The 21,557-nt window shown below is 39.3% G+C and overlaps 1 protein-coding gene across 5 annotated transcripts in view; it reads right to left on the minus strand.

Annotated features, from left to right (window-relative positions):
• The window catches only part of FGF13 (fibroblast growth factor 13), a 530,503-nt gene that overhangs the window by 58,476 nt on the left and 450,470 nt on the right, over nucleotides 1-21,557 (minus strand). For 4 of the 5 annotated variants that reach the window (XM_081276623.1, XM_081276619.1, XM_081276620.1 and 1 more), the window contains 2 exons: nucleotides 11,242-11,352; nucleotides 5,172-5,275 (listed from right to left, as the gene is read on the minus strand). In XM_081276623.1, coding sequence (XP_081132749.1) covers nucleotides 5,172-5,275; nucleotides 11,242-11,352 — 215 coding nt within the window. Of the gene's footprint in view, nucleotides 1-5,171; nucleotides 5,276-11,241; nucleotides 11,353-13,261; nucleotides 14,254-21,557 lie in introns of those variants that run through there. The other variant, XM_081276622.1, reaches the window with a different exon arrangement.

Raw genomic sequence — 21,557 nt, forward strand, 5'->3', positions numbered from 1 at the left:
ACACTGTCTTATTCAAACTGTGAAATATGATATATTAAGAACTATGTAATGTTTTGAATGACCAACAATAAAAAAATAAAATAAAATACTATAAAAAAAAGAATTAAAAAAAAGAGTTTAGAAGTATACCAGGTGTGATGGCACATGCCTGTAATCCCAGCAGCTCTGGAGGCTGAGACAGAATGATCTCAAGTTCAAAGCCAGCCTCAACAAAGATGAGGCACTAAGCAACTCAGTGAGACCTTGTCTCTAAATAAAATACAAAATAGAGCTGGGGATGTGGCTCAGTGGTCGAGTGCCCCTGAGTTCAATCCCAGATACCTCTCCCCCCACCAAAAAAAGAGTTTAGGAGTCAACAAACATTTTTTGATAAAGGGTCAAGTTATTTGGTAAATAATTTAGGCTCTGTGGTCCATAAGGTCTTGTCACAACTATCTAACTTTGCTAATGTAGCATAAAAGCAGCCAAAGACAGTGGGTAAATGAATAATTATGACTGTATTCCTCTAATACAACTTTATTTACAAAAATAGGTAGTGGCCTGGATTTGGTCCATGGCCATAGTTTCTCCATGCCTGGTTATTAGACCCTTTTCCTTGTTCCTTTCCCAAAATAGCTATTCTTCACCAAATGCTATCCCTATGCCTCTGATTTTCACAGATGACCTCTTGTTGTACATCAGTGGGAAAATGCAAGTTGCGTGGCAGGAAACCCTTCAACTTCCTTGTGCATCGCCAGCAGACTCAGAAAGAACATCTACATCTGCATCTGTCATCATCTTTACCTTCTACCACAAGAGGAACCTTTCTTCTCAAAGGTCATTCTAATCCTTTTACTTACACTCTTTTTTTAATGTTTTTTTTTTTTTTAGTTGTTGGTGGAACCTTTATTTTATTTATTTATTTTTAGGTGGTGCTGAGGATCAAACCCAGTGCCTCACACATGTTCTATCACTGAGCTACAACCCCAGCCCATTACTTATATTCTTAATTGCATCACTCTCCCATCTACTCTGGAGCAATGCCCCATAAAGAATACCATTTCCTATTTCTTTAATCAATCTCTCTCTGCTAGCTCCTTTCTTTTACATAACAAATATTTCTATGTGTCTTATTAAACAAAAAACCTTCAAAGCCTTCCTGAACCCTGTGTACTCACCATGTCTCCCTTTCTCTTAGGAATTCTATCCTTGCTGCCTCTTCTTCCTCTCCTCTCCTTCCCTCCTCTATCCTCTGAAGCCTGGCTTGTGTTCCTACTACTCCACTGAAAGTGATTTTGTCTACACCACCAAAGACATTCATATGGTAAATTTATCACAGTTCTTGGTTTTGTTTTCTCTGAAGCATTTGACATGGTTGACTCTTTTAATACTCTCTCCCCCTTTAGTTTTTGCAATATATCTGCTATAATTAGTTCTTTCTCTCCTGGATGCTTCCATGCTAGTATTCCCTAATATTATTTGACAATTCTATTCTCTTCTTATGCTACATATGCTCTCAACTATTCCCATGGAATCAAGCACCACCTACATATGATATCCTCCAATTTTATCTCTAGCTCAAGTCCCTTTCTCAAGTGCTAGGTCCACATTTTCAAATATCTTTTGCAAGCTGTACCCAACGATCTTCTTTCTCAAATCTGCCCTTCTTCCTTTATTCCCATTTAGTTAATAACTTTACATCAAAACAAATGCCAAAGGTCAAATTCTCCATCTCCTTCATGACCTTTGAACACCCTCTGAGCTCTACTGTACAAATTTGTTTAAATCACTACCTGTAAACACTTCATTTCCATCCATGCAGTGAATGGCAACAATACATGTTCAACCATATGTGGTAATCCTGCATTCTTTTCAAATACAATTAGCCAATAAATCCTGATGATTTTACCCATGTTGATCACCATGGGTAAAATGGTATAGGGACTCTAAGCTATAATCAACATGGTATAGGGACTCTAAGCCATAATCAATCACGAGTCATGGGAGCAATGGTAACATTTATCATGAAGAAGATTTGGATTTCTTTCTTGGGTAGAATAATTTGAATATTTTCTTCCTATATGAATTTCTGAATCATCAACCAGGCATATTTCCTTCTTCATAAAAACAGTTTGTTTTCCTTTATAGGAAATGCTTACTTACTGCTTCTTTTCCTAAATAGGAAATGTATACAGAATGTTTGACATTTTGCTAATATCCTGTACATTATAAAAAAGAAACTCACAAATCTACAGTGTTGATTCCTCTGGGAACCCAGACTGTCTATCTTCTTTTTTTTCCTTCCTTCTTTCTTTCTTTCATTTGGTACTGGGTATTGACCCAAGGAGCACTTTACTACTGAGCTACATCCCCTGTCCTTTTTAGTTTTTTTTATTTTGGGACAGGTCTCACTAAGTTGCTGAGGGTCTTGCTAAGTTGCTGAGATTGATCTTGAACTCTCATTATTCCTGATCAGTCTCCTGAATTACTGGGCTTACAGATGTTCATTAACATACCCATCAGCTGGGAAGCAGGTTTTTTTTTTTTTTTTTAGCTCACATTGGCATTTACAAGTTTGTTGGAATAATGGTAAATTTGAATGGTAGACAATACATTTCCAATATCAGGTCCCTAAACTTAATACTGAATGCTCTCATTTTCTTGAGTGGGGGAACCTCACATATGGCATAATGTAAGTGATTTCCCCACTCTTAAATATTATTTCCCAAATGTGAGTTTAGAAAAATTATACCATTGCAAGATCTGTTTTTACTCTATCCTTCTCATCCCAGCACCACAATGGGGACTACATCCCAGTGAAATTCTGAATGCTTTACCAGTAATTATTTCCTATGCCATCTGGCATTTGCCGTCTTACTGTCCATTATGTTCCATTTCCTTCCTGTGCCTGCATGTAAGTTTTATTTATTTATTTATTTATTTGAATCATTGTGGTATAACTTCTCATTTTTCTGATTGTACAGATTGCAGAAGCATATAAGTTTTTGAAAGCGTTCTTTTATTAGAAACCTACCTTTGCCTCTGGTCCTATTGATCTAAGGGAGGCTACTGAAAATCCTTCATTATAAAATTATCTTACCTCAATGTACAAATCTAAAAAAATAAATTCCTTTTCCTATCATTTATTTTAATAGAACTGTATTAAGAAAGTGACAGATTTCATGAAGTTTACAATACTTTCAAATCTTTCATTTAGTAAGAGGAATAAAATCCCTGTATTCATTAAGTAATGAGAAGATGGATATAGGAAAGCAGATAGAGACCAGGATTTGAAGCTGATAATTATCTTTCTTATCAAAATCTTTTTCCATAGCATGAAAAGGACCACTTGGGTTAATCAAATAAATAAGCCCTTTGTGGACTAACTCTTTTCTCCCCTTTTTCCTATCCTGGCCTCTGGTTTCTACCATATCTTCCAAGAACCTTTCTATGTGCCTGGCTTGGAAATAAATTCAGGGAACAGAAGAGAACAAAAGTGATTGCAGGTAAGTGTTTTACCTGCTGTTTTAGGAATAGATTTCTATAGTCATAATAATAATTTCCTTTAGGGCAAACTGGTGGGAAGTTTGATAAACAAATTTTTCCCTCTTAAATACCCCCTCCTTTTATTAAAATATAAGAATTCAAAATAAAGACAAAATAATTCATATATTAAATGGTCTCCTGTATCTGAAATTACATCTATTGATATGAATGAAATCCTAACTTTTGTGTAAGTTTTGCTTCATATTTAAATGTCAAACATTTGTCAAAAAGCTTAATTGGCCTCATGTTCCTGATTGAATTGTAGACTATAAATTAAATTCACCTTTAAAAAATTCCATTTTTTACTTATTTCACTCCAAACTTGTAAGAAAAAGTCAAGCAAGAATTTGTATGTAAGGAGAGGTTGAATTGTGCTTGACAGAAAATGGTACTTAAAATGTATGTTTTATGAATAAGAAGAGAGGAACTCAAAGGCTCCAAACACAAAATTATGCCTGAGATACAAATACAAATTATCCTGCTTTGATAGGTACATATTATATACATGCATTGAAATAGTACACCATACTCTATAAATATATACAGTAATTGAATGTTAATCAGAACAATTTGAATTATTAAGGAAATGGAAATGTTCATTATCTGATTAGACCATTACACATTGTATGCATATATTCAATTATCATATTATACCCCATACATTTGTATAATTGAAATAAAAATTTACAAAATTGAAAGTAAGTATAGGCAGACAGCCATCATGTACTAGTTGAACAGTTAACAAAACTCTAGAAGTATTTCTAGAACTGGTCTTTGCGTCCTAAAGTTCATCTGAGGGAGATATATCATTAATTATTTTAGGAGTAAAAATGGATAAATATACTTAACTGCATTAAGAAATGGCTTTCTTTTCCAAAGCAGCAAAGCAAGAGAGATCATTTATTCCCATAGCCCATGACATTCCAATGGCACTGTATGTACAACTTTCCAGTAAATCTTTAATTTATTCTAAACATGTTAGCTTCACATTGGTTAATCAATAAGAGATATAATTTTCACAGGAAACTAATTTATCCTTCCAATTATGTATTTCCATCAAGACCATGATTCTTCTCATCACAGAAGTCTGCACATTATTGTGATTTGGACCTGAACGTGTTCCCCAAAAGCTCATGTAGCTTGGTCCCCATGATGGCAGTATTCAGAGATTTGGTCTTTGGAAGGTGATTGAATTAGGGTTCCAAAATGATTAACCCATTGATAATTTCATAATTTAATAAACTACTGGAAGGTGGTAGAAACTTAGGAGTTGGTGCTTAGTGGGAAGAGGTAGATCCTTGGGTTTGTGACCTTGAGGACTATGGCTTATCCCCAGTGTCTGTCTGTCTGCCCACCCCCACCCCTCCTTTCTGGCCACAATGAAATGAGCAGCTTTGTTCTGCCACATCCTCCCTAACATGTTTGCCTTATCAAAGGCATAGAAACTACAGAGACCAAAAAAAAAAAAAAAAAAAAAAAAACATGGACTGAAACCTCTGAAGCCATGAGCCAAAATAAATCTTTCCTTCTTATGTTGTTTTTCTCAGGTATTTTGCCACAGTCACAGAAAACTAACACACATACATATTTTCTTTTATATCAGGTGAAAACTAGAATAGCCAAAACATGCACAATCAGAGGCTTACCGAGGTGTATAAGTATCCCTCACTGTTCATTGCCAAATATAGCTTGGTTTGAACTCCTTGAATAGCCACCACTCGAAGACCCACAGGGATGAGGTTAAACAGAGCTGAAATTTAAAAGAATGTGAAAACAACATTAATATTCTGGATTCCATAGCTTTTAATATTTCTAGCAGAACAACTTTATTCTCCAAAAGTAGTGTGAACTTGGTGAAGATAGATAATTAGATACAGATGGTCATTTTTTTTTCTTTCTGTATGCTTGATTTATGGGTATAGTCACTTAACAGGGAGTATAACTATACATTCTCGGATAAAAGAGGAAATAGAAGACTTTTGTCCCAATTCTATGAGGTTTACACTATTGGAGGTGGAGAATCTTGATGCTTCTGGGGACCATGATCTAGTTCCAGGAATTGGTCTGTATACTAAACAGTGTCATCCTCCACAAAGTGAGATTTCAAACTGCTCCCCCAGATAGTTACTGAAATCTGCACAGGCACAGTTAATATCTACCAGTCAGGGAGAGATTATTAGACTTTTAAATACTAGTCCAATGCCCTCATCTAAATTATCTGTATGATTTTCAATGCAAAAACCCCCAAATAATTTAGGTCTTGCAAAAAAGTCATCTTGCAGTCCTATATTCCCAGAGTAGTATTTCTCAAAGAACTGATATTTTCCAAGATAGAGTTGAGAGGGTTCTTAGCTTTTAGTCTCTAAGAGCAAAGGTTACAGGAATAAAAATAATGAATTTGAGAGAGGTGTATTTTATTATTTTATTTTTTTCTGCAAAAGAGTTGCAAGTGGGCAGCTGAGTGGTGCCAATGAGGCCTTCATTGCCCCCACCTGAAGGTCTGATTGCGTGAAACTTACACCCAGGCTCTCCTCACAACCACACACCACTCACTAGAGACAACCAGTGGGTGTCCTCCCACTACCAGCTGTCTACTCCCTCCCACACTGTGAATAAAAATAAAACAGTACATTTTTAAAACATAGTGCTTGCCACACACATCTTTTGAAAATAGCCTATGCACCTTTTGCTCAGGAGTCATAGACTAATGTTGATGATTTTTGCCTTGTTTTGTAATTTTCTCAAGGATGATAAATCAGCCTGTTATTTTTGTGAACAAGAATGTAAAGAATTCAGTTCATGGGTAAGAGCAGGTTTTTTAGGAGGAAACACTTTTCTCTGTGCATATATATTCTGCTGCAGTAGGTGGGGTAATATGGATGAAAAATATTAATGAGGAACTAAGTATTCCTTGGTGAGCCTACAGTGTATCTTTCTCTTAAAACCAGGGTGTTACCAAAGAGGAGCTAGGACATATTGTACAGTTCAAAATACAAGTGTTCCTACCACATGCCACTGATGGCACTTTATTCAATGCTCATCGTATTAAAAGCTGTGCCCTTCTGTTATGTGAGGTAAAGGAAAGTAATTGCACAGATTGCAAGCCAGGATCTCATGTTATAATCGACAAAGCAATGCACAGGCAAGAAGTCTGATATCTTCGGGACTGTCATCTACACGTCATATCTCTATTGACCATGCCTTGCTCACAGCAAGGTATTCAATACACATTTGTGGATTGATAGCAAACTGTATGGTGAAAACACAATATATTTTGGTAAAGTAATAGATCACAATTCCATAATATAAAAGCCCATATTTTAAATTTTTTGATGTAAAAAAAAGTGAAGAAAAGCATTTATATAGGTTTGGTTTGGAAGCTTTAAACACTATATACTGCTTGACATCTGTAATACCAGAATATGTCTGAAAATGCATTTGGAGGTACTAATTGATAATGTAGAACTATAAATGAAATTCAGAATTATTTCAATAACATCATATTTGATAAAATTCTCAACCTTTTTAAATTCTCTCAATGCAGCTTGAAATAGCAGAGTTGGGGAAAAAGAGGGAAATGGAAAGAGAAATTGAGATTGACTTGATGTTTGACTTGTTCCACAACCCTTTGATTTGGGCTTTAATGAGCAATAAAATGTTTAAACTTGGGATGGGGCTGGGGCTCTGTGGTAGAGCGCTCACCTAGCACATGTGAGGCCCTGGGTTGGATCCTCAGCACCATGTATAAATAAATAAGATAAATATATTGTGTCCAACTACAACTAAAAAAATAAAAATTTAATAAAAATGCTTAAACTTAAAACACCAGACAACTGTAGGGGGGAAGAGAAGCAAACAGCATCAGCAATCCTGCATGAAAAATGGGACTGTGTAGTAGAAAATAAAAATTTCACTATGTACTATATATTTTTATGAAGTCTGTCTTTTTCCAAAAAAAAAAAACCCAGTACTCAAAAAAATTTTTTTGAACAGCAAATGCTAGAGTCCTGCTCATACTAATCTAATATTTTTCTTTACTTAGACATTCAAGATAGATCATAACCTGAGTTGGCTTCAAATGTGTTTAAAGGGATAGTCTTTCCAGATAAAAATGCAAAGAAGTTACACTAGGGGTAAGCTTGGACAGGATCACTACCTTTCTATATGCCTTGGTTTCTCTAAATCTGAAGTACTTCATCATAGACTTAAGATTTTTTTGGTCAGGATGAAAATATTCTAAATTTGAGAAGAAAGGAATTGATCATTTTTTTTCCATTTTAGCTAAAGTTTTGAAGAAGTTTTTAATAAATAGAAGCTTCCTTGGTTCTTATTTGTTCTATGTTGTATCTACACAAAAACACATTCTACCCTGAAGGTATCATTTTCTTGGAGCTGTGCACCTAGTTGGCACTTAGTGTTTGTAGAAGATAGCAGTAAAACCATGCTTCTTCATTGGTTGAGTTAAAGTCCATTTCTCAAAAGACGGTAATTAATAAATGCATATTTTAATGTAGATTGGAAAGACATGACACACTGAGCTGGTAACGCTATAGCAGTTTTGAAGAGAAAGGGCAAACTATCCTTTAAAAATAGCTTTCATTGTATCATAGTCATGAAATGCCTATCATCTTTTCCTTTTCAGGGGAAAAATTCATAATTTATAATGGCTGATTTGCTCATGATGAAATTTCCTTGGACTGACATTTACCATTGTAATAAATCTACATAAGGTAGGCTTGAATGAATAATATCAAACATGTTTTAGGATTGAATATGGGTAAACATTAAATGATTTGTTTTATCATGATCTTGCTTCCCATATTAGAATTTAAAAAATATAAAATCAATTAAATTGAACTAAATGAGAAAATCATGATAAAAAAGAAAATTAGGAAAAGAAAAACATAAATGTAATACCAGAATACATATTAAGGAAATACACTATAAATGAGTGGTAGTTGAAGAAAAACAACTTGTATTCTTGTTCCACTCATTTAAATAATTAGTTAAAAATTAGTGCCAGGCACGCCTGTAATCTCAGAGGCTCGGGAGGCTACAACAGGAGGATCATGAGTTCAAGACAGCCTCAGCAACTTAGCAAGACCCTGTGTCAAAAATAAATAAATAAATAGATAGATAGATAGATAGATAGATAAGGGCTGGGGATGTGGCTCAGAGTTTGAGTGCCTCTGGATTCAATATCTGGTATAAATTAAAAAATATATATATAATGCCAGGAAAATTGCTTGGATTTAGAAGAAAAGGAAGTCAATTTGGATGGCAAGATTTCCATTGTGACAGATCACTTCAGTCATTAAACACTCTTGTTTCACGATGGTTTATACTGCGTGATATTCTCACTGGGGAAGCTAAATTAGCTTTCTAGCTTCTGGTTACTTAGCATCAAGGCTAGAGTCAAGTCTCACTGAAGTACTATTTCCTTTGAGATAACTTCCATCAGTATGCATTACATTAGAGATATTAATACTTACCTTTGCTGACTTACCTGTTTTTGCTTTAATCTGCCTAAAAACAGATACTTGTTATCAAGCTATGTTATCTAAAAGCCTTCCAATATCATTAGTATATAGAAATGCCACACTTACCAGTCAAGAGTTATAAGAAAACCAAAGGCTGGAGTTACGCATATGTAGAGATAGAAGAGTAAAACCCACTATGTGATTTAAAGATCTATAGTAAGAATCGGAGCCTGATTTGTGTGTGTGTGTGTGTGTGTGTGTGTGTGTGAGAGAGAGAGCACATGTGGCATGGATCTCCTAAAAAGCTTACATAGAGTGTGATCTTGATGAGTTTGGCATAAAGGCTGTTAGTAAGAGACAGCATAATGAATCATCTATTTAAAAAAAAAATTCCTTTTCAGGAAATGCATGTGAACACTGGATCCAAAATATTTCTTCTGATTTGGGCCTGGAGAAGACATTAAACATAGATGGGAGAAAACTTGACTGAGAAGGGCTCATTGGTAGCTAATCACGAGCTTCCCTTTAATAATGCCCAATAGACCCATTTTCTTGAGGCACTCTGGAAAACAGAGCAGTTTATAAGCCTTAATTTCTTACCCAAACACTAATCTGTACACGTAATTTTGGGGAATAGTTTATTACAGTGCTAATGTCTGTTATTTGATAATAGTAAAGGCCTCCAGTTACACTTAACTAATTGCTTTAAATAGAAGAGTATGCATAAAACTGAAACTAAGATTCATTATAAAACTTTAATATCACAACACAGAGAGCACTTTGCAAAACAGGGAAGAGTCATGTGCAATGGAGATTCTTTATCCCAAGAACCAACAGAGCTGATTTCAAGGGTAATTAAAAGTGACTTCCTCTTGAGGTCACGGCTTTCCCATCAGCCCGGGAAGCATTCCTAAAAGACCCCTGTCTAGGCTTTGCTGTCTATAGCTTTGCTGTCTACAGCCACACAAATTCTTCAAAAGCTGCAGAGTATTTCTTAAGAACAAGGCCTTCTTTGCTTGGCTGTTTTCTCAGCCAACAATGGGAATATTTCTGGAAATTATCAATGTCTGAGGGAAATTCAAAACAAATTGAGGAACAGAGCATGAATTGTGAGAACCAAGTGTTTTAGCTGTATGCAGCATTCCATAGATCTGCAGAAATCTGTAAAACTGTAAGAAAACACCAGTTGTCATATGGAAGAGAAGGTTGCACTTTGTGTTTATGTTTTTATTATTTTAAATAAATCAAATATCGGTGATCCAAGGTTATATAACATCTTGAAATTACCTTTTTCCAATAATTATAAATGAAATGGCTGTTATTTTTGTTGTGTTTCCTTTTGGGTTCACCACTATGTTCTCCAGTTTGGGCTTTATTTCAACCATGGTTAATTCTTTGTTTTTAATATTTTTTAGTTGTAGTTGGACACAATACCTTTATTTTATTTATTTATTTTTATGTGGTGCTGAGGATCAAACCCAGGGCCTCACACTTGCTAGGTGAGCACTCTACCGCTGAGCCACAGCCCCAGCCCCTCAGCCATAGTTAAAAATGAAGCACTAGAGCTGGGGTTGTGGCTCAGTGGTAGAGCACTCACCTAGCATGTGTGAGGCACTGGGTTCAATACTCAGCACCAAATTAAAAAAAAAAAAACAAAAAAAATCAATAAAGGTATTGTGTCCATCTACAACTAAATTTTTTAAAAAAAATAAAGTACTAAAAAAATCCTTCACCCACCTGTGGAGGTCACTCCACATTAAGGTCCCAATTAATCTCAGGTCTATCACTGTGTGTGTGAAGGGGGGAGCAGGAGTGAAAGCTTGAAATGATGAATTCTCATGGTATGAAACCACTCCTGCCTCTTGGGATAAGACCAGTTCTTAAGAGTAGAGATAACATGCTATTTCAGGATTGGTGTGTGGGTGAGTCAATTTTCTGTGGGGAAAAAAGTAATAAAATCTAAAGGACAGCCATAAATCTATCTAGATTACCATGGAGATGACATTTGGATCATTCTTCAGATGGTGTCAACATTATTTGCTCAAGTTCACTATTTTAGATATTTTCATGTTCAACTTCCTGTAGGTGAACCTGTGTAAACAGGATTATGTGGTATGATCATATTTTACATTCACCTAAGGATTTAGCGAGGATTCTTTGCTGAAAAAGTAAATAAAAAGAACACAAAGTCAACAATATGCTGGCATATTACATTATTTATTTAGTGGTCACTTACTGTAAGTGCTGTCCTCGTCTTTGGTGCCATCAATGGTTCCATCTGCCTGCAGCTGCAAGTGGTAGCCTTGTCGGCTGTATAGTTTGGTAACTATACCCTTAAGCTGAGGCTCTGCAAAGAGAATAATGATTTGAATCAATTGATGGATTGTGCGTATGTAGTTGAAAAGAGTCCATTCGAAATTCTAATCTCAGTTACAAATTCTAGTGCAAAAGGTTGAATTACATGTTTAAAGAATCCTCTAGAAGAAGAAAACAAATTAAAAGTTTCAGACTAAATCTCCATGCTTCTCCACTGAAGAAATATTTCATTTCTACCTCAGAGCGTTGGAACATTGGTAAAGCCCTAAAGCTTCTGACAGCATTCACAGTGTCTCATAGCTTGTCCTTTGACTTACTCTGATTGAACATTCGAATGGGTTGGCAAATGGTACATTCTGCCTTTTTAACAATGTGCGGCCTTTCATGTGCAAGGAAAAAAAGTATAAGGATGATTTAGAGTTGTTTGCCAACCAAGGGCCAAAAACCCACTAGCAAAGGTTTCCTTCAGAATTACCATAATTTGAATAAATAATCCCCTCCATTCTAAGAATGTTAAAAAAGCAAAATAACCTTGAACCCATCAAAGGATCTGTAGTTAGAAAACTGAGGCTTCCCTACAAAACAGGGAGGGGGAGATAAAACAACCAGCATCATGCCCTATCATATTAATTACTGTTAAGGAAAACGGATGTGAGAAGAGCAAGTTTTTGTTGTTGTTGTTGTTAATGGGGAGGAAAGAAAATTAGTTCATACTTATTTTCAGATTTAATATCAGAAATATGATTACCCAAAACATGGGTTATTAATTAAAATGATTTTCAATTATGAATTACCATAGATTAATCAAGAGACTAATTTACCAATAACAGCCGTGTTATCCAAAATTTGCTTTTATTGAATACAGACACCTGCGCTGAAATATTTATGTGATTATTCCAGCCACATAATCATACTTTGCAACCGCTTAAGCCTCTTTAAAACAAGCCTAATTTACAGCTAATGCTTTAGAAACTTTGTGCAAACAGAAGACGTATGCCTGCATTTCCATTCAGGGGTGTGTAGAATACATAAAGAAATAATAGATTGATGAGTAAGTCTGATTTGCTGTAATATTTACCTAGTAAAAGGTAAGAAAATACTGCAAAACATTCATTTATTTAAGAATGACAAACTGCTTGTTCCCCTGAAGGTCTACCTTGACGCAACCTGACACCTAGAGCTATCTGAATTATCCTGTCACCAGAATATCGTGCTACTCTTACCACTGAAATGGTTCAAAAGGACCCACAATCAAGCGAGCTGAGTTTAAACTCCCTCTTCAATCTTGCATTTTAATAGCTAGTAACCACAGTTTTACTAGTCTAAACAGATCACTAAGCTCTTTGCCGCAAGGTTCTAGAAACCCTACCTCTCCTCCCGCAAACATTTGAAAGCTGCACCACAAGTCTGTCCCGAAAAACATAAAAGTAATCAAAGAAATGGAATGCCTAGACAGCGGAAGCCCACATCCCTTGGGGATGGAAGGTGTAGGGGAAGGGTCTGACAGGCAAAGATCAAGGAAGAGAGGGATTCCCTGGGTTTTCCAAGGGGAGCAGGCAATGGTGTCTGCCCAGCTCCACTTCTGCAATTTCAACGCCACACACACGATAGCCATGTCTGGGTCACGCCTTCCCAGAGCCCACCAGGCATGCACACACCTGTGCGACACGTCTGAAGCTGATGGCGTGCCTCCTGGGCAGGGTATGCCCCCAGGCTTTGCGCCTGTCCCAGGGCAGTTGCAATGCAGCAAGCTCTTTACTGTTACGAAGGAGGCAAGAAAGCAATCGCCTTGCCTTGCACGCACACGGGCTAGGTAGTCTCACCAACACAATATGGGCTACAGACAACTCACCTAGGCTTCCATGCCCGCCCCCTAAACCCCTCCACACTCATAAAGTACAGGGGGAAAAACCTCGAAAATTCCTAAAGCCCCTTCCGACCTGGTCTTCTTCTGCGCCTCTTCTTGGAGCCGAAGAGTTTGACCCGGGAAAAGACGTTTAACTTGTTTTTGTCGCAGCTGGTCTTGCCTTTGCTGGGGCTGCTGACACACTTGCAGGCGTTGGATTTCTCGCGCTCACGGGCTTGTCTCTTCTGACGGATCAGCGAGCTGGCGATAGCCGCCGCCATGGCCACGACGCCCACCACCACCACTTCTTTTGCTGCCCCTCTCCGGGTTCGCCTCCTCCTCCTTCTCCTCCGCTGCTCTCCCGCTGTCTCGCGCTTCGCCGCCTTGGTCTCCTTAGCCTGCGCTTGCCCGGGCTTCTTTGCACTCGGGCTTCAGCCGAGGAGGGGGCTCAGCATGCCGTCCGAGCTCCTCAGGCGGTGGTCCGGCTCCCGCGCGGGCTGCTGGCTGCCTGGGTCCGAGCCGACGCCACAGCCCCGGGCCGGGATCGCAGGCGAGACTGGCAGGCGGAGGCAGAGCTGCGCGACTGCGTGCGCTCGGCCCCTGAGCCCCGAGGACACTGTGCGAGTCCAAGTGGCTCGGGTCGGAGTTTCGCGGCACCCCCCGCCCTGTGCCGCTGGAGGGGGCCGGAGGAGGGAGGCGGGAGGGCGGAGGGAGAGCGCGCAGGCGGGAGAGGCCGGGAGCGCGGGGGGCCGGAGAGGGGGGAGGCGGCGCGGGGGAGCGCGCCCTGGTCCTGGCCCCTCCGAGTCTTCCACTAGTCCTTGCAACTTCTTGGCCTGATAATCGGGAAAAGTTGGCCCGTGCCGGCTTCCCGGCTGGGATCAAACAGGTAATGGCCTCGCATCCTCGCTGTTGCTGCTGCTCTGGGCGCGGCACAGTCGCAGCACAGGAATTCAGTCGCTGCAGGCACCCTCCCGAAGAGCGCGACGGCCTCCCTACGGCCCCCTCCCTCGCCGGCCCCTCCCTCGCTGCCTCCTGACGCTGAGCCCGTTGGCTCCGGGCCGCGGCTGCCCCCCACCCCCCCACCCCCCAAGTCCCCGACGGGCCGTTGGAGCTAACACCTGTAGGGGCTTGGGCTCTGCCCCATTGCCCCAAGGCTTCTCCTCTTCTTTTCCCGAAAGGAGCTTCGGGAGGAAACAGTGATGGAGGAGGCACCGGGATGAGGTAGTTAGATTGAAGGAGCGGGGGTTTGCTCCGCGATTGGGTGCGGGGAGGAGCAGGGTGGGGGTGTTCCCTTAGTGTTTGACTCTTAGCGGGCCAGACTGTGCGCGGGCTGGAGCCCCTGGAAGTTCACCAGACCCCCAGCCCCAGGCTCAGGCTCACCAACACCCCCACCCCCACTGAAATATTTTGCATGGCGACACTTGTAGCCATTCAGGAGAGGAGGCCAGTGCTCCCAGACGGGCTCAGTCCCCGCGGCAGCGGCAGCAGCAGGCACTGCAGCGTTGCGCCCGCACACCACGCTGCCACCCAGTGGTTTTTGCTGACTTTTCATTTCATGCCAATTTGTGCAGTCCGAACCCTGTTTTTCTTCTGCGCCCCCTAAGCTGTGGGTTTTGACTTTGGGATCCAAGCGGAGAGCTGGATCGTGAACCATAGGCAGTATTTGGGAAATATCTTTAAGCTATGGCCCATCTGCAGTTTCCTAATTTCTTCCTTTTATCTGCTCTTCAAACTCAAGCACCCCTCCCCCAAAATTCAGGAATCCAGTGTGGCTCTTTTCTGACTTCACTCTATTTGCAAGTTCTGTCTACACTGTCAACAAGAGAAGAAAGAAGGAGTTTTGAGGTCAAGGATGCAGTAAAGAGAACGGTCCTTCGACATCCCTACCTTCAAACAGACACAATTGTCTTACTATTTTACTTGATTTCTGAGGCCAAACAGAAGTCCCAAATAGTAGGACTGCTCTATCCTAGAGCTGCCACTACACTCCTACACTTTCTTTTACTGGACTCCTTCCTCCTCCTTTCCAGATCTTTTCAGAATTGAGATAGATGCAAAAACAAATACATAGCTTATCCCCAAGACTCCATTCTGTTTTTTTCTTGCCTGACCTCCCAACAAGCTCAGATTCAGCAAGGCGGAAGCTCTTTCTGGATTCTTAGCCCATCAGAGCTGAATCACCTGAGCCTTCTGTAGATTCTCTTGCTTAACAGGGGCTGTTGCTGCTACCTCCCCTTTATCTCCTACCCAATACTGAAACGTCTCTTGCTCCATCAGAATCATTATCATGTTGCCTGTCTGCAAGGAAAGCTGGGGTGAAAGTTGGCTGCAGAAGCTGATGGATAGTTACAGGAGGATGATTTCAAAGGGCCTGAAATTCCCTGCATATTCCTTTGTGCTTTTAGCTTTCCCCAAAGAAAAGGACACTTCAGACTTGAATTCATAAGGGTTAAAAAAAAAATAAACCTGGTCTGTCCCACTGGACCTTAAATGCCTTGACTGTTGAGAAGAGGTCTTGTTCACTACTATGTTCCCCATCTCCTGTCACAGATCTCATCATATAGTCTAATGCTCAGTAGAAATTGTTGAAAATAATTGATGAATGACTGACATATCAACTTCTATTGATTCAGAAGGGAAGACGATGTTTCCCGGCTCTGAATGTAGGCAATTGTTGGTTACATTTCAGGAGGGGAAGTAAACTCACCAAAAGAGGGGTCAGAAGTTTTGACCAGGATCAGATTCTTGAGGTGTGGATGCACAGTTAAAGAGGTCCTTGTTCATGCTGCCTGTTTGTGCCTTCTGTTGAGCACCCACCCCAAGGGCCCTTGTTTTTCTACTCTTGCTTCTTTCTTGGAATCGAAGCCAGAAAAGGCATGAAGAAGCTAAGAAGGACAAAGTTTGGATTCAGGAAAGGTATGGACCTGGAAAGAATGAGGGGATGATATTGAGAAAATGAGTAAGGCTTTCCCATTCTTTTTTCCTCCACTCGTCTTCTGAGAAAGCTCTCATCATTTGTTCATTCAAACACCATCCATAAGGTATTTTCAGGATGCTTGGAGAGTCACTAGTATGGCCACTCAGGTGGATATTAGACAAAAACAGACCCAGAGAAGACTTCAAGAATATATTATCAGGGTGGGGGGGACACTTATTATTACAAAATTGCACACACAAATGTGTAAATGCATCTGCTCAGTTCCTAACCCCTATCTACCACCCACAGCTTCTTCTGATGGAGAATTAAACTCTATTCCATAAACTCATGGAGCTACTGGGCCCAAACAGATAGCCTGTTGATTCTACAGGTGTTAATAGATGCCTTTCTTGCTCCAAGCCCCATCTCTCTGATTATTTTGTATTAAATTTTTAACTGCAGCACAAAAACTTAAAATTTTACACATTAATGGGGCACCATGTGATGTTTGTTCAAATCAGATAGATCTCCTCAAATATTTATAATTTCTTTACTATGAAAATATTCAAAATCCTTTCTTCTAACTTTTTACATTTTTGTAATCTATAGTCACCCTACTGTGCAATACACACCAGAACTTCTTGCTTCTATTTAACTGTAGCTTAGTATCCATTGATGGGCCTCTCCTCAGTTGACTTTTATAATCCTGAAAAATGAGCAGTATGAGGGAACCAGACATATTTCTTGTCTGTCCATTCTTATAGCCACCATTCATCCCCATGGATAAGAAAATAGATGGTATGTTATTGGTGACACTGGAGAAGGGGGCCTCTAATATTCTGTGATCTGTCTGCCTTTAGACCATCTGCTTTCTTTTCTCTCCTTCACTAGGAGAACTCAAGTCTACAGGGTCAATTTAATCCAGAGCAGAAAATGAAGAAAGACCATTTTCAGCTGGGGTCTACCCAAAACATATTATCCAGTCAGCTTATCATTGAAGCAGATAGTTTATATTTTCCTCTCATTCTATTTCCCAGGTGCTTAGTTACTCAGAGATGAGTGTGAAGAACACTCTCACATCCTCAAAGGGGAACTAGGCCAGAGTCCTATCCATATCAGGAAGGAATGCTGAAAGACACATGGACTGCCAATCCCAGAGAAGCCCATTTTGCCTTCTCTTTCTTCTGCATTGCCATCTCAGACCAAGAGAATGACATTTTAGTGGAAGAATAAAGAACTCTCTTATGACACCTATTTGCAAAATCTCTTTTCTCCTGTCTTGCTTTATTCCAAACAATTCTGCTATGAAACTTCTGGATCTCTTCCAGATTCAGAGTTTCAATGCTCTCTGTTTCACCTCTGAGCTTCCTTGAGGCTGGACAGTCTACTTTTCTTTGTTCCTATCCTCTGGACCTCCTTCCCTATATTGCACTGCCCACCACACTCTCCTTAACAATGTGCAGGAAGAATGCATTCTTAGCCCCTTCCTCCAATTCCACTCCCAAAAAGTTTTAGCCTGGCTGGCAGAAGGCATATATTTTAATCGTATGTCTGCCACTGATTGACTGTGTGACCTTGGATATGTCATTTCTCCTATTGGGGCTCTCAGTTTTCCCATTTTGAAAGTAATGCTTAGATACTATTGGTTGGCTTTAAAATTCTGTTCTGTAGCACCCTAAAAGTGCATGAAGATGATATGTTTCCTTCCCAGTGGGAGGGGGAACCATAGCACATCAGCTTTCATTTATTTTATATACTGTGGCTCACTGTATCATTTGTTTAAAAAAATGATCCCATTACTGAAAATAAAATGTTCAAAAACCTCTAGATGAATTGTTAAAGTTCTTTTGGCTCCAGGAGTCTGTGATTATTTTTCATTTGCCCTGTTCCTCCTACCTCCTTATCTTTCTCTCTTTATACTCCCTATCCTTCCAGTTCCTTCCTACTTCCCCCCACCAAAACATAAAAATCTATTTTAATTAGAAAAAAGAAAAAAAACATAAAATCTAAATGGGATTCCAAAGAAAAACACAAAAGTCCCTTTGGTTCTATTCCTTGTGGCTTCTCTTGCGAATCAGGTTTTAGCATCCTTTTCAAAGAGTTATGTGAGTTATCAGAGCACAGAATGCTGATCATTCTCTGCCAATCTCCCTTGGCAGGCCACAGATGAGCTGTACGAAATGAAGGGGACCTGCTCTCAAGAGGCATCTCCAGGAGAGAGACAGAAACCCAAACAGATGTGACTGTGATGAGTAAAAACGAGAGTATTCAGACAGCCTAATCAGGAGCAGTTTCAATACCTTTGGAGAAGGAAGTAATTGGCTGTCTTTCTGCAACTCTGAAAATGAGAGGTTTTAAACACACCTCCTTTGTGAGGCTAAACATAATCAGAGCCACTTGCCAGTTTGTTCTCTATGTCCAGTAACAGTTCATCAAAGCCTCTGAGTGTCCAGTTCCCAGGTCAAGGGCTGATGATGAGCTCAAAGGGAGGCTGTAGGAGAAGGTTCAAGTGCATTGGAATGAAGCAATGCTGGAACCTCCTTATTCACTGAGTAAGGCAGCAGGGGGAGTTTTAAAAGAAATAAGCAACAAGTAGCACCTTTTGTGGTCTATCCAATTATGTCCAAAAGCCCAGAGAAACAACCAGATAGAAATACAAATGAGGAGATTAGGGAAAACCCATTAGAATAGGTTTATGCCACTTAACTCCATGTAGGAAGAAAGATGCAATTTAAGGAATTTCTGTCAATGTCACACTGGAGTTTCAGTGACAAAAAAAGTGACAAATGTATCCTGTAACATGACCTGACATATTTATTAGCTGCCAAGCAGTCTTTGCTAGTCAAATCATCTGGGGAAGTTCGACTTCAGAAACAATGGTCTCCAGAACCAATTTTTAATAAATTGATTGGCTCTCCAGATATGCATTCAGAATGAAAAGCCACAGGACCCTAGGTTTGCATTGCACTGGAATGGTCTTCATTATGTCTTCCCTCTGACATCATTCTCTAAATACTTGTTAGAGAATTTACTGAAGCCACCTCTGATTTATATTTAAAATCAATTGAGAAAACAATGATTAGTTCTGATTCTTTTTTTTTTTTTTTTTAAAGAGAGAGTGATAGGGGGAGAGAGAGAGACAGAGAGAATTTTTCAATATTTATTTTTTAGTTATCGGCGGACACAACATCGTTGTTTGTATGTGGTGCTGAGGATCGAACCCGGGCCGCACGCATGCGAGGCGAGCGCGCTACCGCTTGAGCCACATCCCCAGCCCCTAGTTCTGATTCTTAAGAAGAAAAATCCTATAACCACAAAAATTTCATTGTTCAGTCATAATTTATGAACATTAAAACATAAAACACCCTCATGGTATTAATCATATCCATGAGTTTAGCTCTTTACCATTTAATTAGCCATGGCAGCTGCAACATTGAGAGTTCAAGGCCTATGATTACCTGCTTGGCCAATTAATCAAGAAAACCTGAAGAGAAATAGCAGCTTGCTGGGGTGGAGGTTCCTCTCTTGATCATAAGGAGAGAACATAAGGAACTGAGCTTAAGCTGCAGTATGTGGAGATTTACATTCTGTAGGAGGAAAACATTCTTTTCAGTAGGGGTTGTTAAATACCATAATTGATTACTGATTTTATTTCTGTAGATGCATTTAGGAATATAATAGAAACTAATCCATTAGGTGGGTATGTGGGTTGATTTCACTCAACTCTCAATATGTCATAAAAAGTACACTACATATATACCCCTGACCCACAACCAAAACATGGTCACAAAGAAAGGGCAAAGGGGAAAATAAGAGACATGCCATTACAGAGAAAGCTTAATTGGGCATGGAGACAGCTAAAGCCTTTGTCCTTAGAAGATCATATTGGATGAACTTGGAGCACATGGGTCAAGGCAGTCACATTCGCTTTCCAAATTTTCTCTCATTCAAATTGTGGAAAACACATTGTATAACAATATATTTATTCCTTACCAAATACGTTGCTTCTGTGGTGAGAGAATATCCAGAACCGACAAAAGCATCATTTTCTCTAGATGAGTTTGATTCTGTTTTATTCAATAATATTTGAAGATATCGGAAGAACAGTTTATATTTCTTGAACTGACTAGTGGCTAACATAAATGAGGTGTTTTGATGATGAACATTTATGGCAGACTACAAATGTGCAAGATTCAGAGGAAAAATATCTGTAACACTGGCTTCATTTCTTGCCTAGTGAACTAACTAATCTAAATGAAAAACTGGGGGAAAATGATGGAGGATTTGAAGCAAAAGAAGACAATACAATATTTCTGGATCTAAGATGTTTCAAACAATAAGGTTCATGGAAGCAGGCAATCTAAACTCAGGATTTAAGACAAGGAATGCAATATTTGTAAATGACCTCATGTGCATTATTATTTAGCATATGGCGTAGGGCTCAAAAGAAGCATAAAGAACACTGGATTGATTTCTTACTGTTGTTGTCACTAATTTCTTATCAAGGGTTTTCAATTTTTAAAGAAAAACTTCAGTGCTCTCTTGGGGTTAAGAGTCTTAACACCTCTCTTTTAAGACATCTGACTAGGATTTGTGCAGGAGAACCTGCAGAATTTGGAGGAAATATTATTCTCCAGAATCTATGAGAGTCTGAAGGATATGTACCATAACACACCTGAGAACTGTACAGATGCCCTGGATGGTTTTTAAACTCTTCAATCTGCTTCAGATTTTTTCCAAAACTAGGATTTCAAGTAGTAATAACACTCAATTAATTCCATGGTTATAATTGGACAAGTAAATTGTTAAATGTTAGAAGACTACTTCTTCTAATCAAACAACCTGTGGGGTAGGTACTATCATTATTGCCATTTAAGAGGCAAAGAAAATGAGGTTTAGAAAGACTAAGTGATATATCTGTGATTCCCTGGCAAGTACACAAGTGGCAGTGCCAGTATTTAAACTAAGGATCCTCAGCCAATACAATTTATGTGTACAAGGCCAGCCTGTTAAATACGACTTCTTTTCTCTTTGGCACAGTGTCTGGAATTGGGTTGTTGAAGAATGGTGCCTGGATAAGGCTATTTCTTGGCTGGGGTAACAGAAAAAGATGAGATATAGCGTGTTCTCAATTCAGTCCTGTTGTTTTCCTTTCTTTAACAAAAGGGAATTATGAAATAAGCAAGAATATAGATGATTTATACATTGTAATGAGTTAAAAGTTCATAATACTTTTAATAATAGCCTCTTACAGCAATACTTAAGAAGAACACATTGCTAATTTTCCTCACCAAAATCCAATGATTACAAATCACTGCTTACTGTTGTCTGGGGTTTCCCAGCTCAGGGAACTAGTTTGGCACTAGCATGTAGTCTGAACCAGGTAACCTGGGTCTTTGCAATGACATAGACCCAAAGGAAACTTCTAGGCCTTTATCTTCATTTACTTAGCAGAGACAAGAAGTGGAAGCAC

The sequence above is a fragment of the Spermophilus citellus genome (assembly GCF_964194105.1).
Source record: "Spermophilus citellus genome assembly, chromosome: X".
In the NCBI taxonomy this organism is placed as follows: Eukaryota; Metazoa; Chordata; class Mammalia; order Rodentia; family Sciuridae; genus Spermophilus; species Spermophilus citellus.